Source organism: Sphaeramia orbicularis, chromosome 12 (genome assembly GCF_902148855.1).
Source record: "Sphaeramia orbicularis chromosome 12, fSphaOr1.1, whole genome shotgun sequence".
In the NCBI taxonomy this organism is placed as follows: Eukaryota; Metazoa; Chordata; class Actinopteri; order Kurtiformes; family Apogonidae; genus Sphaeramia; species Sphaeramia orbicularis.
In genome coordinates, this window is record NC_043968.1 from 21,112,191 (window position 1) to 21,140,034 (window position 27,844).

General features: G+C 36.3%; 3 protein-coding genes across 3 annotated transcripts in view; 2 read left to right on the forward strand and 1 right to left on the reverse strand.

The window, feature by feature from the left end:
- The window catches only part of LOC115429478 (rapamycin-insensitive companion of mTOR-like), a 27,881-nt gene extending 18,448 nt beyond the window's left edge, over positions 1 to 9,433 (reverse strand). The window contains exons 1-11 of the mRNA XM_030148968.1: positions 9,352 to 9,433; positions 9,181 to 9,228; positions 3,719 to 3,816; positions 2,990 to 3,054; positions 2,760 to 2,891; positions 2,606 to 2,669; positions 1,262 to 1,388; positions 968 to 1,137; positions 816 to 883; positions 661 to 728; positions 434 to 516 (exon numbers count right to left, since the gene is read on the reverse strand). Coding sequence (XP_030004828.1) covers positions 434 to 516; positions 661 to 728; positions 816 to 883; positions 968 to 1,137; positions 1,262 to 1,388; positions 2,606 to 2,669; positions 2,760 to 2,891; positions 2,990 to 3,054; positions 3,719 to 3,816; positions 9,181 to 9,228; positions 9,352 to 9,403 — 975 coding nt within the window. The 5' untranslated portion in view covers positions 9,404 to 9,433. The remainder of the gene's footprint in view (positions 1 to 433; positions 517 to 660; positions 729 to 815; positions 884 to 967; positions 1,138 to 1,261; positions 1,389 to 2,605; positions 2,670 to 2,759; positions 2,892 to 2,989; positions 3,055 to 3,718; positions 3,817 to 9,180; positions 9,229 to 9,351) is intronic.
- On the forward strand, positions 1,241 to 20,387 carry derl2 (derlin 2). The gene is made up of 8 exons (XM_030148971.1): positions 1,241 to 1,246; positions 12,491 to 12,589; positions 15,112 to 15,177; positions 15,339 to 15,412; positions 16,611 to 16,704; positions 17,637 to 17,832; positions 17,948 to 18,038; positions 19,850 to 20,387. The coding sequence occupies exons 2-8, from the start codon at positions 12,497 to 12,499 to the stop codon at positions 19,953 to 19,955; spliced, it is 720 nt and encodes a 239-aa protein (XP_030004831.1). The 5' UTR covers positions 1,241 to 1,246; positions 12,491 to 12,496; the 3' UTR covers positions 19,956 to 20,387.
- A 617-nt stretch (positions 20,388 to 21,004) lies between these two features.
- Positions 21,005 to 27,843, forward strand: LOC115430530 (SWI/SNF-related matrix-associated actin-dependent regulator of chromatin subfamily B member 1-like). The gene is made up of 9 exons (XM_030150603.1): positions 21,005 to 21,286; positions 22,045 to 22,156; positions 22,396 to 22,504; positions 22,659 to 22,796; positions 23,545 to 23,672; positions 23,759 to 23,925; positions 24,842 to 25,032; positions 25,172 to 25,303; positions 26,467 to 27,843. Exons 1-9 carry the CDS (start codon positions 21,194 to 21,196, stop codon positions 26,504 to 26,506), a joined length of 1,110 nt encoding a protein of 369 aa, XP_030006463.1. The 5' UTR covers positions 21,005 to 21,193; the 3' UTR covers positions 26,507 to 27,843.
- The last annotated feature ends 1 nt before the right edge of the window (position 27,844 follows it).

Sequence of the window (27,844 nt, forward strand, 5' to 3'; positions counted from 1 at the left end):
AAAACAGTCAGGTCAACAGTGAATCAGTCAAAAAAAGTGCAATTATTAGTTTTTACTACCATTTTTATAGTTAGTTACTTTCTTTTCCTTTTTATATTCTAGTTATTCTTATATGTGAACATTCAGTGTTGTGCTGCTACTGGAACCTTAATTTCACTGAATAAAGTATCAGGCCCATTATTTACACTCATCTGTTAACAAATAAATAAATAAATAAATAAAAATAGTGAGTCAGTCTGATTAAAAGATGCAATAATTAAATTCTACAGAGATATGACTGAGATGAAGAGGACAATAACTTAAGAATTTCCTTTAAAAATCGTAAAAGTGTCTCATTTACACAATGTTATTAATGAGCAGCATTAAGAATGTGAAGGTTGTGTCCTTCCACAAAACAAACACTGCCTGTGACTGTTATATTATGACAACCTACCCTCACTTCCATATTTGGTATACAGAGCAAGCCAATAAGAGACTGGATTCCAGAGTTGCCTGACTTGCAGAGGGTAATGATGCCTGCAAGGTGAAAGGTACAACATTATTTGTACGTCACAGCATAGGTAAGGTTCTGGCATGTTATTCACAATGAAAGGTTAATGATGTGCTCAGAGCAGACGAAAAAACAGGAAGGGTTTTACTATTAATACTTCGTTTATTTACCTGACCATGAACGAAATGAGGCAACTATAGACATTTTACTGGCCATGAATCGAGCCTCCCTGTCCTCCCTAAAGGTGAGAAAAAAAGACATAAATATACTTGCATGTTTTGTGTAGGATTTGTGTACATGCTGCAACTAATTTTGCTGCACTAACTTAAGCTGCCCGTCTGCTACACCAGGACTGTGTCTGTAATGGAAGTCTGTGTACGGGGCCAGAATTTGCTGAGGAAAACACAGAGACACATTTAGAAATAACACTTTCAAAGTCACTGAACATGTCTAGTTTCATTTATTAAACTGCAGTACCTCGAGCTCAACGTCAGAGCGGACATACTGCCGAGTGTGCGGGTGGTTGAGGAGGTGCAGGATGGTGGTGATGAGAGCTTCATTGATGCGACTCAGCTGACAGTCGGTCACGCTCTTCAGAATGGTACTGAGACCACCCCCCTGTGCCACCACAACAGGGTTCTTCAGGGCTGCAGAATAAAGGGGCCACACAGAGCTCTGCCACTGCACTCACTCTGCTGACGTCAGACTGGGAAGCTGTCAGTGTGTGTGTGCGTGTGTGTGTGTGACGTGTGCTTTGTTGTTTTTACTCACAGAGCTCACAGATTATGGCGATGCAGGCCCGCACCATACGATCCCGTTCATGCTGCCCATCATTGCCCACGGCGATGAGGGAGTTGGTGACAGAGGAAGGAAACAGCAGTGCATTCACAGTGATCATCTGCATGACGCGGCACAAGAACCCACATTACACTCAGCTTTTTTACAGTCATTAGAAAAGGCTGCAGATTGCGTTCGTATTGTACATGATACATCTGCAGAACCTGAGTTATCATCAAGTCTGTAAAAGACACAGTATATAAAACTCAAAGTATTCATATATATTAATTTGTTAGATATTAGTTACATATTTTGTAAGGTATTCAGTTTTTCATCACATATGACAAACAAAAAACTCAAATCTTTACATTTTGCTTGTTAAATTACCAAGAGAATAATATTGTTGGAAAAGTAGCTGTCAAGGGTTCATAGCTCTGCTTTGAGAGGCAATTTTTCAAATCCCATATTTAAGTGAAATTAAATTGTAAAAAATTATATAAAATAAAATAACAAAGTGTGTGTTACATTACATTATCTATATTATAGCTGTGTGCAACTCCTGTCTATTACTAATTAGCTCTAGATAGTTGTTATATGTCAGACTGTAGCAAATTTTAAATTATAAAATCTTGAGTTGTTTCAATAGCAAAGAATTACATTATGTTTTATAATAAATGTGTTCTGCATGTCAAAACAGTCTGGATATGAGTGACTTAGGGTTATTAAAAGGTACAACTGGATGTTTTAAGTAGTTGTACAGTAAATGATAATCAAATCAATACTGATGCTTGAGGCAGCCTGTTCTGAAATTGTTTTAAGTTATAAATATGAATAATATGGATTCAGTGTAGCTCTTGTAAAAATATGAAGCCAGCTTTTGACATTTTTTCATGAAATGAGATTATGCAGTATAACATTATGAAGATGGTCAAAATTATTTCAGCTCATTTAATGACACACTGATGAAACACTTTTTACCTGACAACCAGTCAAATCAGTTAAATTTTTATCTGTTTAATTTGTAGTTGTGAAAGAAGCAGTCACTATCCTTACATGCATTTAACATGAGATGACAAAATAAAGTGTTGCCCCAAAAAATATACAAGATTTACCTGCAAAATACATTTTATTAAAGATGTAAAACAAGTCTTTGCATAGTGGCTCCTTTTAGTGGTATATTTTTTTATTGAATTTTACTTAAGGATGCTGAACGTATAGATAACATATCACTGTAATTCCACTGTTAATCTGCATCTAGACCATGCAGTCAATCTATGATGACAAAAAGATCATGATCATGTGAACACAGAGCAGATATCTGTCAAAAGTAGATCTCACCTTTCGCACCAGTCTGAGAGCTTGTGTCCGTTCCACCTCATTACTTTGCTGAATGTCAATACACCTGCACAGGAAACAAGGTTTAACGCACCAGTCATCTCAAAGGTTACATGAAATAGAGAATTAACTACTCAGCTTCTAATATTCAACTCACCTTGCAATCAGATAGTCCACCTGTAGACGAAGCACCTTCTCCAGCACACTGCTGTCTCTAATCAGGTAACGCAGAGCTCGCAGTCCAGCTGCACGGACTTCTTTGGCCTCATTCAACAACGCTAACCGAAGACTGGGAAGGGAGAAATCAAGGGAAACTTAGGAGAGCAGCAAAAGCAAGTCACCCCAATAAAATATTAAGTTTGTTTAAAAAGGTACCAAAATACTCACCAAATAATTATCTCTTCATAAGTAAAGCTGAGCTTCTCTTCTGAGTGGCCAACACTGCAGAGAAGCTGTGGAACCAGAATAAAAAAAGAAGGCTGCATTCTCAATATACACCAGCAATACTTGTGTGGTGTGCTGTGATTTTAACACTGTCATGGGTTTTCATGTATTGTATTTGATGTAAAAATTATATGAAGTATATTACTACTAAATTTTCATTTTTAACTTGTATGTTTTTTCAGTATTAAAAGTGTCAATATGAAATACATGTGTGAAAAATACAATTAAAATAATTATTATAGAACACTTTAGTAATGATGTGTGACTCCCATCTGGGTTTGATATTCCTGTTGTTTAAAGGGGGTAGTAAAAAGAAACAGAGCTGATGAGGACAAGGAACAATGTCGATTCAGTGATATAAGCGGAATGGTTGGTACCCTTAACCACTTCCGAATGATAAATATTTAAATTTAGTGTTGATTCATATCCAATGAGTTTGTCTATTTCAAATGACAATAAATAGAGAAACATGATTTAGAAAACCAAGTGAAAAGAATAAACAGAAAAAAAGTCAAAAGTCAAACCTGAGACACATACACACAGGTTTTCAGAATAAGTGTATAAGTCATATGTTATCTTACCCATTCCCACTGAGGTTGACTTTACGTGTAGTCTGTAACTGATGCTGATGAGCCGATAAGTATATACTCTTTCCTTCTTGTTCATACAAACCTTTACAAAGTTGTTCAGGTGACCGAGCTTGCGCATATTGGAGACGCCCTGCTGCTTTGCAACATTTTGAAGGATTTCCTGAAGATTTTCAGCAGGATCTGAAATCAGATAAACACCTTCTCAGACATTACACCTATATATGTTTATCTGAAAGAAAGATTAATAAAGGATAATAAATTATTTAGCCCATAAGACTCACAAATTCTCTGTCAGATTTGACCCCTACACTATTAGCCCGCTGATATATGAATGCAAAATTATAAATTTTTATTAATCCCAAACAAAAATTTTAATCCAATATTTATCATTTATTTTAAGCAACCACACATCAATGGTTTTAATGTATTTCAATGGAAAACATTTTCTTTAAAGGGGTCATATTTTGCTAAACCCACTTTTATTAGTCTTTGGTACATTTATTTGTGTATTTAAAAAGTTTGAATTTGAACCCTCCAGGTGCTGCAAAGCTAGTTTTATATTCATTTTGGCAAAAATCGAGTAGATTTCTACAACCCATTTTAATTTCTACTTAATTTGTTACATCTATAACTAGTTACGTCACGACTTTTGCACATATAAATAAGGTCAAGACTTCCGACAAACATTTCTCCGAGTACGACATAAGTGTTTGTCAGCAGCAGTGGTTGTAGTCCATACTGAAAATATGTGCAAACTTTGAGCCAGTTACCTAAAATGTTCAGTTGTTGGTTGTATTAACGAATACAAGTGACTGAACAGGACAGTCAACAACCTGGAGGGGGTGGGGTGTGAAGTGGCTTATTTGCATTTAAAGGGCCAGTGCTCAAAATGACCTTTCTGGTGTCATTACTCAGAAATAGGGTTGAAGATGGACCTGTGGAATTGAATTAATTAAGAATTCAGACGCAAGCATAGCATTTACAATTTATGTAGACCACAGGGAAATGTTTTAAAATGCATAATTCCATTTAAAAAAGTAAAATATCACTCCTTTAAGCATAAATTTGTTCATAAAGTTCTTTCCACAAAAACATGACTGATTAGACACAGACATGGACAGAGACAAAACTTTATTGATCCACAAGGGAAATTAATTGGATTAGGAACATTTTCCACTTCAGCTGCAAATCTTAATATAATTATTGTCTGCCAGAGGTTAGGCTTGATTTATATATAACATTAAGAAAAGTTGTATCACAGTTTAGTGGATTATTCCACTGACGGGTTGTTTAACAGACAGGCAGAAAGCAGCAGACTTGTTTACATCTGTCTTTGTGGTCGTTCTGCCCTGGGTGCCATTATTTACCCCTGCTGTGTTCACATTGGTCATTGTTTCCGTTTGACACCCATCGTTGTAGTGACACTTCACTATCCAGTTATTGACTGGTTAACCCTGTCATGCTTGATGTCCATTACAGTGCACAATTATTTTCAAGCAAAACTACAATATTTACAGTAATTAATTACTCATAGATTTGTACTAGTTCATAGACTACAATACAAAAATGATCAAATTACCATATTGATTATCTGATTAAATCATCATTTTTTACTTTTTTTTTTTTTTAAATTAATTTTTAGGTTAAATAAAATCATGATATTAATTGCCTAATATTATTTCAAAAGGTTGACACAGAAAGGTTATGGTGACTAGAATGTCAGTCCATTTCAACACGAAGCTTAAAACTCACGAAAGCAGCATGGCTTTTTAAAAGCTTGTGTTGTTCTCATTATTTCCTCAGTTATGTGGATTATCTTATTTTGCTGAAGGACATCAACTGTTTTTGTAAGTCGACTCACTACATTGAAGTTTTCTATATTTTCCCTTTCCATTTTCAGCTGTTTATTCTATTCTAGGCCTGAGTGAAATGATTCGGCACTTTCTTTACTTTGATAGTAGGGACACCACCTCCCTGTAATGAGGACACTGTCACATCTATAACAATACTCTCTAAACTCTGATGTTGATATTTACTCCTCCGGAAAAGGGACAACTACACAGTCTGTGGAAACAATTGTATATAGTCTTCTGTGGCTCATGAGTGAGCTTTACATTGTTAAAAAAAATATAAATGAAATCGTCATGATGGACATTTAGGATTTAACAGGGGGCTTGTGTGGAAAACTGTGGATGTATAGTCTGAAAAGAGAGTGTATTTAGTGCAAGGACCAATTAATAATGTCACCTGGGGTTGAAACTGGAGATTCTTTAAATTATGACTTTATAATTTTTTTTATATCATCACTATATTTATAAGTATCATAAAATACAAAAAAAAAATGCTGATTAGAATTTCTCTCAGTATGGTTGAGTATACAAATTATCTTTTTTTCAAACCTGCAATCACCAATCTAAAGGCACTGTTTTCAATTTACTATGATATACACAATGAAAAAGCATTAAATTTACATATTCAAGAAGCTGTTACGTGCAAAATTTAGGCAACTTCGCATGAAAACGACCAGTAACTGACGATAAAAATAATTGCTAAACAACCTATAGTTTAATCATTGTGACTCTGATGCCCATTTGGATCTGAATAATGGGAAGCAGCAGATACACACTGCTCTTATAGGAACATTAAATCAGTTGGTCTTGCATGACAGCGGTATTCTCAGTGGGGGCAGATGTAAATACAGTCTTTCATTAAGTTGAAAAAAAAAAAGATCTTGTGGCCTGTGCATGATGCTCAGTACATGCTGCTTCAACACATATCCAAGAGCTAAATGACGCACATGACATCTGCACATAGTTTATGATTCAAACATCCTTGCCTGCCCATTTGCAAACCTCTACAAAATTCCTTCCCAGAGAGTGGATCAAGTCAAACAGGGTTACCTCAAACATGGCTACTAGTTCTTGTTTCAAAATAAAAGCATCCAAAGTTGGGCATGGGTTTAGGTGCAATGTGATACAGGCTGGTTTTTAGTGTGCTAGATGCTTTGAAAACATAAGTAATAAACTATGAAATATACTTGTAGTGTACAATAGTGAATCACAGAAAAGATGTATTTCAAAGTTTCCAATATAGTGCATCCAAACACAAATACATATTACACAGATGAAAAAAGCTGTTTATTCCTAACATACTGTCAGTATCAGAAGAAACAATAAACACATTATTGTTTCATTTTCTGTTGTGTGAAACATTTATTACTTTATCTCTTATAGTTTATCTCAACCCTCTCTGTTAAAGAAGCAATTTTTATGTTTTTTAAGTTTAACTGTTTTAAAGAGAAACAACAGCATGCTCATGCGCAACTCACCAGTAATGAGTGTATTGATTTTAACTGTATTGTCTTTGAGTTTTCCTTTCCTTTTTGGATTTCCTCTTTTTCAGAATCAGAATTAGAATAGTTTTTATTGCCAGGTACAGTAAAGAGCACTTTTACAGAACAACGATTTTATCTTAGTGACAGGTACAAACACGTGCAGAAAAGGCAGAAGAAATAAAAGTACAATAGTATTAGGTACTATAGTAAGGAATAAACATACTCTTCATACAATATAGGTAACTCTGATATAGCTGTGACTTGACTGATTTTTTTACTTTTAACAAAGCAACGAACACTTCATACAGCAGCATCTAGACAATGTTCAGTTAACATTACTGTTCCAATTAGAGCAACAATTTGTGGATTAGTTAACTGACAATGATTTTGAAATGATAACTGATTTGAAAACATTTTAAAGAAAAGTAATCTTCATATTCTGGCATTATAAATGTGAATATTTTCTGATTATTTACTCATCAGTACACTGAATACATTTGATATTTTGGAAAAAACAAGACATTTGAAGAAGATCATGAGCTTTTGGGAAACACTGATCTTCATTTTTCACCAAACTTTGACATTTCATGGACCAAACAACTAATTGAGATAAGAATCACCACATTAATAGAAAAAAACCACTGGCTGAAACACTAGTTCCAGAACAAATGTTATTAAATAAATAAAATCGAATCTCTCCCACATCATTTACATTTAGCAAAGTGGATGTAATTGCATCAAAGATGAGGCTGAAACATGACAGGTTTTTTGCTCAAAGATGGAACTGCCTTACACGACATTTAGATGTTTGAGTAATTATGTCATTAGTATTATGGAAAATGTTCTCAAGTGGCTGCCCTTGCTCTGTTGAGAATTGCTGTTTTTTCAAATTTTACAAATTTTGTGAAGTACTGTATGATTTTATCTTTGAAAAGAGCTACAGAAAATTAACTTACTTAGTATAATTATTATTATTTGTAACTGAGATTCATCAACAGTTCTATGCCAGGTATGCAATGTTATATAACAGGGGTGTCAAACTCATTTTAGTTCAGGGGCCACATTAAGCCAAATTTGATCTGCAGTGGGCCGGACCAGTAAAATAATAACATAATAATATATAAATAATGTCAACTCTAAACTTTCCTCTATGTTTTAGAGTGAAAAAAGTAAAATTATGCGAGGAAAATGTTTACATCTACCAACTATCCTTTAAAACAATGTGAATAACACGAACAAACTGAAAATTCTTAAGAAAACTAAGTGCAATTTTAACAAAATTATGTCTCAGTTTGTCATTTAAATGTGTAAATTACAACTTAGAGATCACAGTGGATCAACAAATACACAAAAGATTTAATAACAGGCAGAATATTGTTAAAATTACACTTCAGACATTTTAAAATGTTCACATTTGTTGAGGTTATTCGTGTTTTTGTGAAATGTTAGTTTGTTTTAGAGTAAATACAGTAAAATGACATGAAAATGTTTACATTTACAAAGAGAAGAATTTGGAGTTGTGAGTATTTATAGTTATTATGATAGTATTTGTCTGATACGACCCACTGGAGATTAAATTGGTCTGTATGTGGAACCTGAACTAAAATGATTAATGTCTTCAGTGTAATTTTTGCATTTCACAAATCAATTCCAGGGGCCAGATTGGACCCTTTGGTGGGCCAGATTTGGCCCCCGGGTCACATGTTTGACACCTGTGTTATATAATGTGAACATTTTACACACATTATAAGTTTATAACATTAAAGAAAACAGAAAATCAAACACACTTTGAGCAGAAATCTGTTCCTGGAAAACCCTTATTTATACAGAATACAGTTAATACTAGTGAAGATAAAGCATATTTTAAATTCACAGTCACTATATGCTTACCTACATGGAAATTGAACTATCTTTTGTGTTGTTTTAGGTTTTTAATAGAGCGGAAGTGGTGTTTCTAAGTTTGTGTGACTTGACACTGATGACTGAGTTTTGGGGAAAAACGCAAAGCTGAACATGCGACTGTCTGGGAACACAGACAGTAAACAACAAGGCATTTCACCATCACTACGGCCATGACATTGTTCACCAAAGCCACACATACACTAACAACAGCTTGCCGTGCCAGTAAACCGAGCTGAAGGCGTCCCCGGTGATGCTAAGTGTGGATGCTGACTGGAAGTGTGTCAGCCGCTCCCACACTTCAGACCTACCTCTGCTCAGATCCAGCGGTATGTTCTCCTCCCCGCTGTCATTCCGCCCTGTCAGCACAAACAGTCAGTAATGAATGACAACAGCTGCTTACACAGTCCACACAGCCCCCACGATGATGCACACAGAAAATACTAAGTCTTCACAAGAGTGGGAGCGGAGATATGTCTCACCTCGCATCCGACTGCTCCGTGACGGGCGGCCTCGGATGCTGCTTACCGCCATCTTTACACAAGTCCGTGAAGCGCCGCACTGACTGGACCAACTGGGCCGAGGATAGTATCGCGAGAATCTGCTTCCTGTCTCCCCGAGAGCCTCGTCTTCATCAGTGGTCGCCCGTTGAAACTTTTTTTTTTTTTTTTTTTTTTTTTAAATATGTTTTAGCCCATGTAGGGGGTGCTTTACTGTCATTATCGTGTTAAAAATGGTTTTCATGAAATAAAAAATATAACTGAAATATTTCCCCCATAACCATTAAGACTTTTCTGAAAGTAGAAATAATTTGACACTAAGTACATATTGATGGGAAAGATTCAAGGCGACCATCAGGGAAATAACATAAAGGCACTTTTTGTCTCAGGTGTTTAAGTGAATTAGTTAACCATGGGAACAGGAGATTTTGTTTGGGTTGTCAAATACATTTTCATCTCAAGCTTTTAAAAACTATCAAGCAGAAGCAAGAGAAAAGAAATGAATGCATAAAAGCATTAATTTGGTTTTGCATGAAAAAAGGATGTGATTTTTCCTCAAATTCTTTTTTAACCCTTTCATGCATAGGTCACTCCAGTGGACAGTTATTATCCAGCTGTTCTCTTGTATATTGATGGGTTTTGTTGTTTTAGTTCCATATCAGCCAACACAGTGGACACTGATGCACCATCCCATACACTGTAATTCAGACCATTACTATAACTTTGCTGTTCTTGATAAACCTGATCTGCAGTAACATGTTTGAGTGTAAATCAATTGTTATGTGTTAGACAAGAAGGTTTTTTTGCATATTATCTCCATGAAGTGAGTAATTACTAGCATTAGAATATGTTAAAATGTAAGAAGACATCAGATTAGCAGCATTAAAAATGTTTTTATTTCATTGTTTTCATATCACTTCTGATATTGGGTTTTAAACATGTTTCTTTACTTCAAAAATTAAATGCATGGATATTTTTGTAACTCCATAGAAAAAAATAAAAACTTGATCGCATTGTTTTTTTCATGCTTAAGGAGGAATAAAAACACTGAAGAAAAAAAAATCTTGACTAAGGTTCTCACAATTCATGCATGAAAGGGTTAAAGTTGGTTGATGTTTTATGTATTTACAGCAGCAATAGTGGAGCACAAACAAAGCACATAAGAGCAAAAAAAAGCAAAATAAAAAGTAAGACCAGAAGTAAAGACAAATCAATGAAGTTATGAATATTATTTACTGATGTGCACTTGCTGATCATGCCACAGGTTGGATAAGGGAGATTTTTATTTTTAGCATTGGTCTAGTAGAAAAAGTTTAAAAAATAGGTTTAAAATGTAGACCTTGAATATGTATAGCTGCAAGAAGAACATACCAAAATTTTGGAATTGTGAGGAAGTTTTAGTCAGTCTGTTGAAGGTCTAAGACTTGGTTTTAAGGTCAGAATTGCAAAAGTAATGTGTATATTTGATCTGAATGTAGCGCTGTAGCAGTTATTACTGACTGCAGCTTTACAAACAGCTGGTGAATTTTTTTTTTTTTTTTTTTTTTTTTTTTACACATTTCTGAAGATAGCCTTTCTATGTGGAGCAGCAGGAGTTTTTTCTTTACCTTTAAGAAAATTTAAAACCAGGGTATAGTTGAGTTTTGATTTTCAAATAATTGTTCCACCAAAAGGGTTAAGAGTCAATGTCAAGGTGTTGTTAATGGTACAGAAGGATTTTTATTCAAACATCATCAAAGCAGAAAAAAAACAAAAAATACCTTCAAACAAAGTCATTACTACACATTATGGACATTTTATAAAGTGAGTTCTTTGCAGATTATTCACCTCCTGTACTTCCAAAGCTCATAAAAACACATTAGACAAAACATTACTCTACAAAAATCAAAATGTGTTATTAACTGTTTTTTTAAAAAAAATAGTGGCTGGGTTTATTTTCTTGGTCTCTTCCATCTGAGAAGTCACACAGATGAGAAGCCCTGAATATCCAGTAGAAACCACAATATAGCACAAGATGGCACTGCTGTTCATCGTTCTGTAATGACATCCTGCTATAGTCTTCTAATATGGTTTCATATTTGACAGCAGGGTATACTCGATATTCTGTCTAGCATTTCTTACAGAGTGGGCTTCATGTGGTAGTAGCAGTAGGCTCTTTATAAGCCCACTTTACAAAACTGTCTGATGAGGAATATTTTTCAGTTAGATCCCATTCTGGGAGTGACTATTAAAAAATACAAAAAACTGAACTCCTGTCAATGCTGGCACTAGCATATCTGATCTAATTATACTATCATCAATATTATTGCTATCATTTTATTCTCTTGCTTTCTTTTGTGTAAATGTTGTATATTTAGCATGTTAACGTGTTGCTTTTTACTATGCCATGTAAGGTATCCTTCAGTGTTTTGAATGATGCCCATAAATAAAATGCATTATATTATTGTTGTTATTGTTATTATCATTAGTAGTAGTAGTTGCAGTAGTAGTAGCAGTAATAGTAGCAGTAGTAGTAGTAGTAGTAGTAGTAGTAGTTGTAGTTGTTGTTGTTGTTGTTGTTGTTGTAGTATTACTATTATTATAGAAGCATTAGTATTGGTATTACTTGTAGTCGTAGTTGTCTTAGTAGTAGTAGTATTACTTCATTTGACATGTGAAAGTAGTGCTCATTAACAAGTCAAATGTAAGTACAGTTCATTGCCTATGCAAGGTTATGTGCCACATTGTTTTTATCAAAAGCCAAACTGAATGATGATTTTATACATTTAATTTCATTCTAACTCTTTAATTCACCTGCTGATTAAGCCTTAATGGGAAGTCTAGTACAGTATCTTAGAGCCTAAATTCTTACAGCTTTGATGGTGTGTTTAAACGAATAGCATGTCTGAGAACGGAAAATAAAATCGTTTATATCAGTAAATTTTATGTTCATGTTGAGGTAACACTTCTGGTATACGTATTCCATGTGGATGGTTTCACTTGTTTACACATAAATAAGGAGATACTCCTCAAATATCACCTTAAAAATAAATCATCTACATTTTGCCCCAATGTCTGTGAACGCATCACCACTCGCCTTCTGAAATGACGTGTCAAGAAAGTGCCGGAAGCTCAGTGTTAGTCCAAAATGGCTTACCAGACTTTACAGCAGGAGTACTTACAAATTCCTGTTGTTACCAGGGCATATACGACTGCCTGTGTCCTCACAACCGCTGCAGTGGTAAGACAAAGTCATATGTTTATTGTGGAAGCCAGGGTAGAGCTTTTACCCCGGGAACAAAGCTAATGTAGCGTGTTAAATTCCTGCTAGCTCAGAGGTTTAGCAACTAGGAGAAGGATACGTGTCTGAAACTGGTTATCCAACAATCTCACTTCTTCTTTATTCACAAACTGGCTAGTAGTTATGGTCAGATATTAATACATATCAGCTGCTAAAACTAATCGGCAGGTTAGTGTTTTTTTTTTTGTTTTTGCTGTTTTTTCGTAGCCTTGGTGTTAATGACCAGGCTCACAAGCGACATCTGTATCCTGTTTGATACCAGCTCTGTTATTGTTCTCATATAAGAGCTACCAGTTTTAGTTACATCAGGCTACACCGGCTTTATATGTGTGTATGTTTGTTGATGTTATTTTCATTTAGACATTTTATCGTTTGTCATGTGTAGTATTTATTATACACATGATCGTTACATTGTCGTTACATCATACAATATTTTCCTGTGTAGCTTGTACCGATAAATTATGATAAAGTAATGTTTAAAAACTGATACTGAAGTCATAACAGACGTGAGTAGCATTAGAGATATCTGTAAAGTGGTAATGGTTATACTCTAGGGAATTAAAAAGCCCGTGTTCTGGCACTGGTCCTATGTTTTGCATCAGTGACAGGTGCTGTAAGTCTATTGGCTGAGCTTTTCATCGACACATGGGCAGTGACTCACAAACAGACTGTTTCAGTTACACTATGAAAACACTGCTGGATTGGGAGGGAAGTTTGGATCAATGACTTTTGGCAAGTGTTGATGTTTTACTCAGATACTGTCATGAAGAAAGAAAAAGTTACACCGCAGTTAATAAAAATAAGGATAAAACTGCTGTATGTGTTGAGGTTTTTACAGCTAAATGAACACAACTATGAAAAGTCTTCTAATGCAAACTCACCCTTTATCACACTGTTCATACTGCATTACAGTGTTAATATTTGTAGTGACATGTGACCTCCATGATATTACTGTGGGAGTTTGGGAAGCAACTTTTTTTTTTACTTGGGTCAAAATGTGGAGTCTACATGTCAAATACAAAAGAGCAAAATATATGCATTATCCTTGACTGTGGGATGTGCATTCTGCATGAAGCTACCCAACCTACTCGAGGATAGATTATTTGAGTGGATTGGTTCGCTTTAAAGTAATAAACTCACTCTTGCTGGTTATTGCTAAAATATCTGACATGTGTTTTCTAACTGTTTACACAATTTTATGTTTATTAAAGTGATAAACCATGCATGTAAATGATACAGTACTACTAAGCGGAGCCAGATGAGATTTACTTCAAGGACTTTTTTATGGACATAATTAGATAGTAATCATAAAGTATATCTGAGCTCCTACCAGTACAGGGCCACAGTGGAAAAAGTGTTTTATTTTGCCGTTATAACACACCAGGGAATGATACATAGTATGAAAGTATGAACGTGTACCCAAACCACATGAGAATTGCACTACATATCACAATAATCATAGACAAGTATATTTCACTTGACCTTTGAGACCCTGCCTTCACACAGCTGGAAACTCTTCAGGGTTTGCTACAGTCTTCTTATTTGGAACAGTCTGCTGATGCAAACAAGAAACTATTGCAAATTGTTTAGAAATTCACTTGCCCAGGTAACAAACAACTCACCAGGCAGGTGAATAAGACTTGTGTCTTGACGTTATTAAATAGATCACTTTTGTTTGAGGGAGCGGTGAGATGATCCATGTAGAGATGTTTATTTTTCAGTATCATGGTTACCCAGTACTTTGGTGTACAAGCAGTTGAAGTTTTGCTTTTAAAGCGGTATTCCCCACAGACTCCTCAGAGGGGAATTCCAATCAGAGGCTGCATTTTAGTTTCTGTTTCTGGGACATTAAGCAGTTATGTGTTGATGAAATTAAAAAATATACACATAACTAAAGCCCTGTATGTAGCGAAAGGGCAGAACAGTTTTGAGTTGTACCAACAGTGCCATATCTGAAGGAAAATGAAGCAACAGTCTGTGCATCCAGTTTTGTTGAAATGACAAGAGACTGCTTCCTAAAAGTTTGAGTTTTTCATTTAAATTTCTCAATGTAATTGATTTTTATTTATTGTACATTAATGTTGAACAAATATCAGTTATGGTGTAGCCTACTGGTAGCTCAGTGGGTGATGTCAACCATGAATCATCTTTCCCAGTTATACTCTGGAATAAGAAGAAATTAAAAAAAACAAAACAAAAAACTAACAGAAATAAAATATGTCAAATAAATAGCACGTTTACATTAATTGTGAATATGTTTCATATTTTAGTCATACAGATATCTTATTTTGCCATTGAACAGATATAAAGTGCAGACACTGTTACGGTTCAGTGCTTCTGTAAATTTCAGCAAAAATAAATAAATACAGTGTTGCCTCTTTTCATTCCCTGTAAACCCATATCTGTATATTTTATTAGAGTTTTCACGTTTTCACAGTCTGCTTTTTTCTCCTCTCTTACAGCAACTAGAGATCATAACACCTTTTCAGCTATACTTCAATCCAGATTTGATTCTAAGGAATTATCAAGTGAGTAATCTGAGCCTCAGGAATGTTATCTGAAGCCATGCTATTATATCTGAAAAGAGCTGATTCAGTCTTTAAAGAATGAATGGACGCCCATCACCGTATTTAACCTAGACTGCTGGTGACCTTATCTGCAGCTGAATGTTCTCCTCTATCTCTTTTAGGTATGGCGACTAATAACCAACTTCCTGTTTTTTGGGCCAGTCGGCTTCAATTTCCTGTTCAATATGATTTTTTTGTATCCTTTCCACTTCTGAGTTAGGTTTGTTTATGTAACCCTTCTTTTCTAATAATGGATCAACAACTACAGAGTAAACATACAAGTGCATAACAGTGCTACAATATGTAATAATATAATATCAGATCAGACGCTGTGTGTGGAACTCTTGGAGAGATCCCTCAATATGTTTTATAAGCAGTGGTGATCAGTAAGAGCTTAAAAATTATCCAACTACACTGACATTTCCAAACGAGACATTCTCAGTACTGTGGCAAATCAAAAGTACTTTTCTATTCAAAGAAGAGACTGTTTTGACAGCAGAAAAGTAAGTCATATTTTCATGCATATTAGCAATGAGTGTTTTAGAATGTTATATTTTGTATCTGCAAATTGGTGACTCATATGTTTTCTAGCCAGCCAAAAAAACATTCTTATGTCATTTTGCTAACAATGACTGACATTTCAGCTTTGAGGAAGAGTCCCTAAAAAGTGTAGATGTAATGGCAATTTATATTTTTCTAAATTTTGGTCCCAATGACTACAAAATTTCTCTTTTGGATCTTGAGCTGAAAAAGTTTGGGAACATCAGCTTTAATCCAAAATCACATTTTCAGTCTGGACAGTATACATCACCCTCTATCTCTTAGACCCTCTGTTTAAATAAGGAAACACTCTTTCAACTAATCCTCTTTGGAAATGCAACCGAGGATGGACCTCTCAACAGGACAGACATAGTTGTCTATTGAAGCCCCTCGTATGCAAAGTGTATTTGTATCTATTTCAAAGGGGGGATCCTGCAGGTATTTTTGGGGCAGTGAAACACTAGTGTGCTGTTTAGACGTACAGATAAAAATAAATAAGAGGCACAGCTCAGAGCAGTTACACTTTACAAATGAGAGCAGGTCTTCCACCGCTGTGGATAGCATTTAGCGTGTGCATTATTTTTCCATCCTGCACTGTGAACATTTCAATGATGTATACAGTGATCAGTATTTGTATGTTAATAGGGAAGATGTGAATGCATTTAATTATTGTAAATACCATGAATAATATAGTTTCTAATAATAAAGTTTATTTATATAACACTTTTTGCAGAAAGATTTCACCAAGTACTGTACAATAAAATCAGAAGTGAAATTCATAGGCAAAGAAAGGCCTGGCTATTCTGATGAAATGCTCCATTGCCCTGTAGATTTCCTCAACTGTTTGTTTTCAGGTACAGATACTGTCGCATGCTCGAGGAGGGCTCATTCAGGGGACGCACGGCTGACTTTGTCTTCATGTTCCTCTTTGGTGGGCTCCTGATGACTGTATCCTTTCCATTCAATTCTTTCTATGGAACATTTCTCTACATCTTTACTGTTTGAGTTTTTAGCTTACCGGCCGACAAGCCGTAAGCTATTGTCATCATGCAGCATCTGGCGGTGTCAGCGTCGTCTGTCGTCGTCGTCTGTCGTCATCATCTGTCATCTGTTGTCCGTTACAAAAATTTCAATCGTCTTCTTCTCCAAAACTACAATTCCGATTGACTTCAAACTTGGTGTACAGCTTCTTTATGATGATGTCAACAAAAGTTAGTGAAATTATTTGGATCTGGATCTGATTCTGGATTTAGTGTGACTGAAAATTTCCCCATTATAAGAGATAGGAAGTGGATCAATGTATTAACTCAGTAAATATAAATGATATCAAGTGTAAATTTCTACAGTCCAGCCCTGATGGGGAGATGACCAAAACATAATGTCCACATGCTGATCAGGATCTTCTTCTGAATCTGGGAACTTACGGAAAATTTAACATGGACTCTTATGGGGAAAAACTTTCAATCGTCTTTTTCTCTGAAACTCCAGTTCTGATTGACTTCAAACTTGGTATACAGCTTCTTTATAATGATGTCAATGATGATGGTATTGAAATTATTTCGATCTAGATTTGATTCTGGATTTGGTGCCACTTTGAAAAATTTCCCCATTATAAGAGATAGGAAGTGGATTGATCCAATAAATCAGTAAGTATCAATGATATCAAGTTGGAATTTGAATTTTTTACAGATCTGATTAGAATATGACCAAAACATGGACTACCTCTGTAATATAATAAATACACAAAACTGGGTGATGATAAATGGCATCTGGATACATTTCCCAAAGCTTTTAATTTGGCCGGTAAGCTACAGGGCCATTGGTCCTATTTTTTTTTTTCCTTTTGAGGCACATGATGACGTTCTTTAACAAGGTTTCAGATATTTGGCACCTTTGTGAGTCTGGTATTCCTGGGCCAGGCCTTCACTATCATGCTGGTGTACGTGTGGAGCAGACGAAACCCAAATGTTCGCATGAATTTCTTCGGCCTGCTAAATTTCCAGGCGCCCTTCCTCCCTTGGGTGCTGATGGGATTCTCACTCCTGCTGGGAAACTCCATTATTGTGGATCTTTTAGGTACCTGCTGCTATTATTTGCAGCCATCATTTAGTGCTTCAGTTTCACAAGGTGATGGCTGTGGTTGCTGATGAATCCTATTTGTGTTGAAGTGGGCTTTCTTTCTCTTCTTGAGGTATTGCTGTTGGTCATGTGTACTTCTTCCTGGAGGATGTTTTTCCCAACCAGCCAGGAGGTGGAAGGTGGCTGAAGACCCCATCTATCATGTGAGTCTCAGCCCTACAAGGGTCAGTGTTACATACACTTAACCCTTGAGAAATATAAAAAGAGGGGAACACAGATTACATGTTGAGGATTTTATGGTTGGTCTTCACATATGCTAAAGCTAATTCATTAAAACAGTATTACAATACAATAAAAAAAAATACAGTACTTTCTTTGAAATGTATCATATTTTCTGGACTATAGAGCGCACCTGAATATAAGCTGCACCCACCAAATTTTAAAAGAAACAAATATTTGTACATATATAGACTGCACCTGACTATAAGCCACATGTGTCCGTGTTGTAACATGAGATATTTACACAGAAGGATGGTAAACAGATTATTTAAATATTTATTTACATACCTTAACTGCTTTTTTCCAAACAGTGCCTGTAACACGGCAGTAAAATGGCAGTAACACGGCTGGTTAAAAAACCCAGAAAAGTCATTGATCACTATCTTCATCTTCCTTCTGCGCATTGAAACCACTTAAGTCGTCTTCTTCAGTGTTGGAGTTGAACAGCCTCAGAAAGACTCTGTCACACACCTTCTCAGTCTCTCTTCTGTTGTCGTTCTCAATGGCACTTACATGCAGCAGCTCTAGTTCCTTCTTGGGCAGCCAGATCGATTGCTTTTAACTTAAAAGCTGCATCATATGCATGTCTTCATGTGTTTTCCATGATGAGGGTTGTGCTTGACACGCAAAATGACTGTTAAAAGTTAAGCTTAAAATTTCTCCTCTTTGCATCACCTCTTCCACCTGTCTTGCTTTTGCGCTTCCTGCTAGAGCGCCACCTGGAAGCCATTAGCCCGTAAAAACCTATACTTGTGTCGCATTGTTGCATAAACTACAGGGTTCAAAGCGTGAGAAAAAGTAGTGGCTTATAGTCCGGACAGTACAGTAATTGAGTAAGTCCATAAAATAGCATAAAATGGAAGTACTCTGAAATATATAATTTGACAATTTGAACTGAAGTACAATAAAGCTACAAGAATTAGTTGATATTGTTACACCTGTCATAGCTAAGTACATCTTGGATACTCTTGGTTGGCCTGACACTCAACTATAAAGCTTGTTAAATCCTACAATAAAGCCCCCACAAAACACAGCAATGGTATCATTGTTATATCCTTAATATATTGAGCTATGAAAGTGTCAAATTATTGAAGTTTATATTTAAATGTCTACATCAGGCTTCTGTACTGAATGAATTTGTTTCACAATATGAGCAGTTGAACAGAATCAGTACACAGGCTGTAGTAAAAATGGCAACTCGCATTACAAGGTTAAAGGAGCAGAATTATGGATCTGTTTAACACCAACTGAGCTAAAAACACAATACAGTTTTTATCCTCAGTCACACTGGCCGCAGGGTTTTGTTATCAGTTGGTCGTTTGTCCGTCCATCTGTCCATCTGCCCAAAAACTTTGCCATGTACTGTTAAGTCAGGCCACTGGAGGCAGTAGTGCGCCTGGTAAGTCAGACCAAGGGTTTTCAAGTGCGTGCACATTAGGTTAATCTTTTTAATAGAGGTGTTAAAAATAAGGTGTAACCAGAAACAATGCTGTTCTTACATGTGATTTTTTTCAAATAGATTGTATGTTTTATTTCTTTTATTATATTTTTTATCTCTTTTTTCTCATATTCTCTCATATTGTGTGTTGTAGTTCTGATTCTACTATGTCCATGTCAAATAAATACATCTAAATACTTTCACCACTGGTCATATCAGGCCAGTGTATACCTTGAATGTTTCATAAAGAATTACAACATCAGCTATAAATAGACTGTAAATGCTTTTGCTCCACAGAAAGATGCTGTTTGACACTCCAGAGGAGGATGCCAACTACAACCCTCTGCCTGAGGAGCGTCCGGGGGGATTTGCCTGGGGAGAAGGACAGCGCCTCGGAGGCTAAACACACCTCCCTACCCTCGCTGATCGTCAGGTCACTTCCACGGACATTCCCTCAGAGAGATGAAGGGGACGAACATGGTCTTTGTTTTTGACGTGTTTGTTTAGTTCTGGATGAAGAATGCCAAACCAGCCAGAACTTGTTTGGAGATAACCGTCTGTTGTCTTTGTAAATGGGCTTAAATCATCCTCAGAAACTCTTCTTGATGCCAGATTGTTGCTCTAAGACTATTTAAGAGAATTCAAGCTTTGGATGGAACTGTGGATGGTGAGCCTTTTGGCTCAGGTTATATGGTCTTCATCTCAAAAAAATGTTGATGAACAACTGTCATATGAAAGAGAAAAAATGACAGCAGTAAAATAATAATGGAAAGATGGCGGGTGTATTTTTCTTTTCATTTCACTTTTTTAATGAATAAATGTGTGTGGCAAATTATGCTTTGTTTTATCCTCTAACTATAGTAGCATATATGAAGCCAAATGAGCAGCATAATATTCATAACTTGATTCATACAGAAAGCATGATGGTTATTTGAATTAGCGAGGTTTAGAAATTTAGAACACTACATTAATGGTGAGTATGGAATACTGTTGTCAGGACTCGACTGGTTCTCAGCTTCATCATCTGTTTTTTGTTTTGTTTTTTTAAATTTTGTTATACATCTTTATTCAACATTTCACATGCCCATCGTGTATTATGTAGTGCGGATAATACTAAACAGTTTTGTTATCCATATACTTCATCGGGTAGTCAGCATGGAAACAAATGTAAGGAAACAGTAGAACATAATTTATATCATATTTTCTGATTGTTAGTTAAAAACCTCTTCCTTAATAATTCATAAAATATGACTAAGTTTATTGATATTTTTTCACTCGCTTTATCAGTAGGGGGCGATAATAAACCATACAAATTGTACCCCAACCATGATTTAACCGAAGAATAAGCCTAATGCAGCCTTCAAAATTTTCGGAAAAAGTTTAGAAAAAGGCATCGTGATTTGTCGGCAATATTTAACATAAAAAACTGTCCATACATACATTGGTGAATTTTCTCGTCTAATTTTGTTTTTTCACACGAGAAAAGAAATACAGCAAATTAGTTGAGGTTTCCAAAGACAAAGCTCTGTGGCAAATACTACTTTCAAGCAGAACACTCGGATTTCCCACAATTATCGTAAGCCCATAACACATCTGGAGACGAAGGGGCTACTTACTAGTTAGCTTGTTAGCAAGTGCGTAATGATGCAATTGGCTTTAAGTAAAACATTTGGCCAGAAGCCAGTTAAATTTCAACTAGAACAAGATGGAGACTTTTATATGGTTGGTTCAGAGGTACGTGGCTATATTTTATATTTACTTTTAATCTGTAGTGCGAGCCATCTGCTTTTTCCCGGCTAGTCGTTGCTAGCTTGCTAACGAGACCCCCATTGATGCTTCATAAACAAAGAAGTAATAGTGAAGATGATTCTGAATTAGGTCCAAGTGTCATATCCGAAACAAACACAGTCTCATCTCTTAAAATATAAAACGATACCATAGTTTTGCTGCTTTATAGTTATTATCATCACGGGTCGCAGTTGACCAGTGGCTAGATTTGACCACCAAGTTACAAGTTTGAAGTTATCGTTATGTCAGAGTATTATGACGAATTTCCGATTATAGATTTTAAGACCCCTAATGAAACTAAAAGTATTTAACCCCACTTATATTTGATATTTAGTTTGATTAAAAACTGAAACAAAGGAAATAAACCAGTAAGATAGTGAGTTTTCATTCATTTTCAAAGTGGGTCAATCAAGTTAGGATCATCTTTAATCGTGCATTTTTAGGCAATAAAAAATCAATTTAAACTCTTGTTTCCTCTTTGAAACTTGTAGCAGTCTTCGCAAATAGTTGCAAGAGAATAAACCTTTGGTGTTTATGGTATTTAAGATGTTATTTGAAAATATATCTCAATGCAAAAGTTTGGGGTTTCTGTGTTTTTCGTTCCCATGTAAGACTTAAAAAAACAAACTTTGAATCCAGGTCCAGAAAATAAGTATTAGTTTACATCCTAAATGATATGCTTGGTGCTCTACTCTGCTTCTCAGGTCGGAAACTATCTACGTATGTTCAGAGGCTCCTTGTATAAGAGATACCCATCTTTATGGAGGAGACTGGCCTCAGTGGAGGAGAGGAAGAAAATCGTAGCATCATCACATGGTGAGTTGCATGTCAAGATACAATAATATTTACTGACTCATGAGTATGATTAGTGGTCTTAAGAGACAGCAGGCTGTTAAAGCAACTTAGTGTTATATGAAAGCTCATTGTTTATTAACATAATTAAAGGTAGAAGCACTAGCAAATATGTCATATTCCAAGTTGAAATTGATAAACCTTTGAGAAGTAAACTGTAAAAACATGGCATGTGTGGTTTCCCTCCCTAATTTCACCTCTAGCCACTAGTGTTACTCTGCTGAAAGCATCTGAATGTGAAGAGATCTTTGAGGGTAATGACGAGAAATACAAGGCAGTGTCCATCAGCACTGAGCCCCCAGCCTACCTCAGGTAAATCTTAACAGGTGGCAGATGAATGCACTTTTTTCTTTAAATTTATAGATTGATATATTTGGCTTGTTTGAGTTTGTTGTCCATAATATATAATGGATGTTTGGAACTACTTCCAAAGAAGAATAATCTTATATTTCTCATTAATTTAAAGGGAGCAAAAAGCAAAGAGGAGTAGTCAGTGGGTGCCCACACTGCCCAACAGCTCTCATCATTTAGATGCTGTGCCTTGCTCCACCACCATTAACCGCAACCGACTGGGCCGTGACAAGAAGAGGACCTTCCCCCTGTGGTTAGCAAGCTTTATCTCTCATTTTAAAACAGTTAGATGACAGTTAGTTAGTTTCTTAAGGTAATTGTGGGAGTTTAGGTTTGTTTAAATGCAGTTGTAAAGAGATGGATCACTAGTCCTGTGAAAGCGTGATGCTTAATTAGTAGAGCAAATTTAACCCCAGTAGGTGCATACAGTCGAAGACAATGTTTAATATCACACTTATATGGAATCAATGCTAATGTGTGAATGATGTCGTTGCACTTAAACCGCATGAACCAGTAGATCCCTCAGACCAGCGATCCATTCCAAATCACTAATAGAAGATAGCTGGATGTTTCACCACTTTGCAATAAGTGCAGTTTCCAGTGGTAGACTTCCTCATAGCCACAGAATTGGCTGCCAGAACAACAATGTTACAGAAACAAGAAGTATAGTTCAACAAACAGGTAAAGCAAACATTGTTAAGTAAACATTGAAATGTCCAACATTCAGTGATAGAAGATGGACATATCACCATTACCCTCAAGAAGCACACACTCAATTAGGTTAATGATTGATTTTAAAATATTGTAAGAGATTGTAGTGAAATGACATTCACTTGAAAGTCAGCAAAACAAATATTTCACAGTTCAGATTCAAATATACTATTAAAGTTTACCTATGAGCATTGACCATAGATACATTACCTCTATGATACTTCTGTTGCAGTACAAGAACCAATAACAAGTTACATGCTTGTTTAATCAGTGTGTTCTGTTTCATTCAGCTTTGATGACCATGACCCTGCAGTGATCCATGAGAACGCAGCCCAGGTCGAGGTGCTGGTTCCCATTCGTCTAGACATGGAGATTGATGGACAGAAACTCAGAGACGCCTTCACATGGAATATGAATGGTACAGACACAACAACTTAAATTAACACCCAAAGGTTATTTTAAATTGTTACTTTCTAAAATTTTGTCATTTTGTCTGTCATCTAGAAAAACTGATGACCCCAGAGATGTTTGCAGAGATCTTATGTGATGATCTGGACCTGAATCCTCTGGCCTTTGTCCCAGCTATTGCTTCAGCCATTCGTCAGCAGATTGAGTCCTACCCCACTGACAGTATCCTAGAAGAGCAGGCAGACCAGAGAGTCATCATCAAGGTGGGCACTAAAGTTGAGGTGTTTTTATTTGCTTGTTATATGAGCAATAAAAATAAATAGTAAAACTATTGTATTATAGGCAGTTTGAAGAAAAATTTCCAGACCAAATTTGACACTTGTGGGTATGATGGGTAGACGCCCAGAGGCCTTGTTCAGACTTGGCATTAAAGGTGTTTCTCGTCATCCGATCACAGTGGAAATCTCAAAATGCATCTGTTCACACATGGGATTTTAGTGCACCCCCACATGCATCTCAAGTGATCACTTGTGATCGGATCTCACTTCCCGTCTCTACAAATAACCAAACTCATCTCACTTCTAAATTATTTGAAAGGCTTATTTCCTGCAAGCAATTTGGCAGTCACACAAGTTTAACAGGGCTGGCTTTGTATCAAAAATTAACAATTAGAGGACTTGACTAAATGAAATTATATTTTGCTGCATTTTTATAATAATAATAATGATAATGGATTAGATTTCTATGGTGTTTTTTTGGGCACTCAAAGCGCTTTACAGTATATTGACCCATTATTCATTCGTCTAATGCGAATGTTTGTCTATCGTACTCAATATTAGCAAGTAGAAAAAAATTTAGATTCACTGTGCCGTTCAAAGGCATGTTAAATGTGTCTTACTTGTAACTCACTCGATGAGTTGATTTTGTGAATTTATCAATATACATTAAATGTCTAAATAACAACTATGAGCATTCCATTTGTTTTCACATGAAATACACCTTTTGGTGTCTGTAGGATCTTCATGATGGCCTGAGAGATGTCCACTTGTGACCAGAGCAAAACGCAAATCTGATCCAAACAATACCTATGTGTGTTGATTAATGAAAAACCACAATGATCTGAAATTAAGGAGATTTTGAGTTTGCATGAAGTGAGTGATTGGTGTGTTTGTTCCACAGCTGAACATCCATGTGGGAAACATCTCTCTAGTGGACCAGTTTGAGTGGGACATGTCTGAAAGGGAGAACTCTCCAGAGTCTTTTGCATTGAAGCTGTGCTCTGAGCTTGGTCTGGGTGGAGAGTTTGTCACCACTATTGCTTACAGCATCCGTGGTCAGCTTAGCTGGCATCAGAGAACCTACGCCTTCAGGTAACTCACCCACAACGACTCACGAACTTTGATTTAGCTGTGATAGCGACTTTAAATCTCACTTTACCTCATAATGTGAAGATGGTTATGATGGAATCATAGCTGTTTTTCTACTGCCATGGTTGGCATTTCTGTGCAGTGAGAACCCACTGCCCACAGTAGAGATTGCCATTCGCAACACAGGAGATGCAGACCAGTGGTGCCCCCTGCTGGAAACTCTCACTGACGCTGAAATGGAGAAGAAGATCAGAGACCAAGACAGAAACACCAGGTGAGTCAGTCAGACCCTCAAGGACTATTCCGACATAATGGAAAATACACTGTCATTTATATAATTCATAGCAAAGCCGAGGTGTACAAAGAACTTGTTGCAGTGTAAAACTGTTGTGTGATTTTCTATTTAAAGCCTTGGTAGGCAGAAACCAGCAGAAAAAAACAACTGAACTGAAAATGCACATCCTCCTCTTGCCCATTGTCCTCTGTATAGCCTGAATATAAAGATAGACCCAACCCCCACAGATTAGAATTTATAAAGCCTAAAGTTTCTCCTTATATTTATGGAGGAATTTAACCAAACTCCTATTCTATATTATAAAAGCCTAGTGGCCTCTGTGTGTGTGTGTGCATTTGTGTGTGTGTCCGGGGATTCACACAAAATCCGGAAAGAGCTGACTGCTGCAGTTTGGCATATTTATGTATTTTTTGTCAAGGAAGAGACTAGCAAAAACATTAAGATGATAGGACCAGTATTTTGGGAGATATTTGTAATTTTGGAATAAAATTGCTTCCCAACCACATTGCCTTTGGACAGAACAATTTGCCGGTGACTACTGGACAGATGTGGTACAGCATGCACAAATACGCAACAGCATAAAAACTTCCACATCTACAGGGTGTCCCATAAGTCTCCATACATAGGAGACATAATAAATTCCATACATATATGGTTCTAACATGTATTTCTTTATATTTCTTCTTTATAGTTCTTCAGCAGTGGAGGACATGCATTGAAATGTGTTCCCGACAAAATGGCAGTCATATAGAGCATATTATATAAATAAAAATGGTTTATGTCAAGAAACGTTTATTTTTCCTATGTATAGAGACTTATGGGACACCCTGTAGAACCTGTGGATCCCCACGGGTCAACGTGTTAGTGTTAATTAATTAGCTTTAGAGAAGCAGTGCACTTTCATCACTGTTAAAGCAAGGATTTTCTTTTTAGTTTTTGCCAACTTTATCAGCAGCTCATTACACCTTCATATTTATTGAACACCTCTCACAGTAATATCTGTGTGTGCATCATTTTAGAGCAAGAACATAAGTAAATGTATTTCCCAAAAAAAGTTTGTATTGACATTTGACAACAGGTTCAAGTGTGTAAATGTATTCATTTATACATCCCTCATAAAAATGTTTTTTATCCTTTTACAGGCGTATGAGACGACTGGCCAACACAGCTCCTTCCTGGTAGAAGAAGACATGTAACATCCCCTGGACAAACAATCAAGTCAACACACATGTACATGTTCATCCACAGAGTATCTTTAAACACCTCACAGCTGTGTTTTCAGTTTCCAAGGACAGTGAAGCTGCTTATCATGAACAGAAACACATCCAGCCATTCCACTGCTCACACCTTCTGCCATCGACGTTTTTCACTTTGCCTTTACTACATTAACTATGGCATCAGCTAAAAGCTGAGCTTACTCTTGACTAATTTTTATGTGATTAGATTCATCTTATGTTACCCAGTCACCTACAAGCTGATCTGCTACTTTTTACACTAAATGTGTCAAGTCAAAATGTTTTGGCATTACTGTGCAAATAGAGTTTAAGGTCTCTGTTTTAGTGTTTTTGGAATAACACCATGAAATGTAAGGTTGCACGGTTCAAGATTAACAGAATTTAGCATCACAGCAACCTCATTGATCTGACTGACCATCAACAGAGTTTTATTTAATCACTTTTGGCGCTCATTAACAAATTAGATTGCAGACTACTTTTTCTTTTAAATCTCTGAATTAACTGTGATGGATTGGGCTAATATAGATCTGGTCCCAGATAGTGTGTGGTACTGCACTGATGTGTCACAGTAGGAAAAGCACTGGTGTGAATAAGGAGATGAGGTGGCTTTCATTGTGCATGCTGGCTCACTGGCATGTATTATTGGGATAGTTGAGTTGAACAGAGCCATCAGTAATGTTAGTGAAACCTATACTTTTCCCATTGTGACAAGTCATAATGTCAGAGTTCAGTACGGAGCTTTGTTTATGTGATAACAAGTGTTCATATATGGGTGGGGGGGGGTCTAGTTATTGATGTTGAATGTAGCTGCCTGAAGTTCTGTACATAGATCACATAATGACATCTGAACATGTCCTGTTACCTAAAAAACAGGGTCAGAATCTCCAAAAAAAAAAAAAAAAAGTTAGATCTGTGAACCTCAAATTGTACAAAGCAAAAATGCCAAGTAGACAAAAATCATTTTAAGGGTGCAGTAACACCAAACAACATTATTAAAATGTAGTGGGTTATGGGTGCTTCCCTGGTAGAACATCACACAGAGGTGAGCCGGGTTACTTGGGTGATCCTGCCAGGTTTCACTGAGACCTTTTTGCACCAGAGTCTCTGTACACCAGTGTTCATCTGCATGCAAAGCCGTAGCTCATACTGTAGCTTGTGCATGAGGGACTAATTATTCCCATTGTTATTATTGTTTGCACTGTGCCTCACATTGCATCCTCGTCAGCAGATTTGGGGCCTCAGTTTTTCTCAGAATGCTGTCGGGTGGTCCACAGAGGAAAAAAAC

Excerpts from the sequence above, each read along its gene's own strand:
- derl2 (XM_030148971.1), top strand. The coding sequence starts at position 12,497 with ATGGCTTACCAGACTTTACAGCAGGAGTACTTACAAATTCCTGTTGTT. Across the intron at positions 15,178-15,338 it reads TGATTCTAAGGAATTATCAA|GTATGGCGACTAATAACCAA; the intron begins GTGAGTAATCTG and ends TATCTCTTTTAG. Across the intron at positions 15,413-16,610 it reads CTGTTCAATATGATTTTTTT|GTACAGATACTGTCGCATGC; the intron begins GTATCCTTTCCA and ends GTTTGTTTTCAG.
- LOC115430530 (XM_030150603.1), top strand. The coding sequence starts at position 21,194 with ATGATGCAATTGGCTTTAAGTAAAACATTTGGCCAGAAGCCAGTTAAA. Across the intron at positions 21,287-22,044 it reads TTTATATGGTTGGTTCAGAG|GTCGGAAACTATCTACGTAT; the intron begins GTACGTGGCTAT and ends TCTGCTTCTCAG. Across the intron at positions 25,304-26,466 it reads GACCAAGACAGAAACACCAG|GCGTATGAGACGACTGGCCA; the intron begins GTGAGTCAGTCA and ends ATCCTTTTACAG.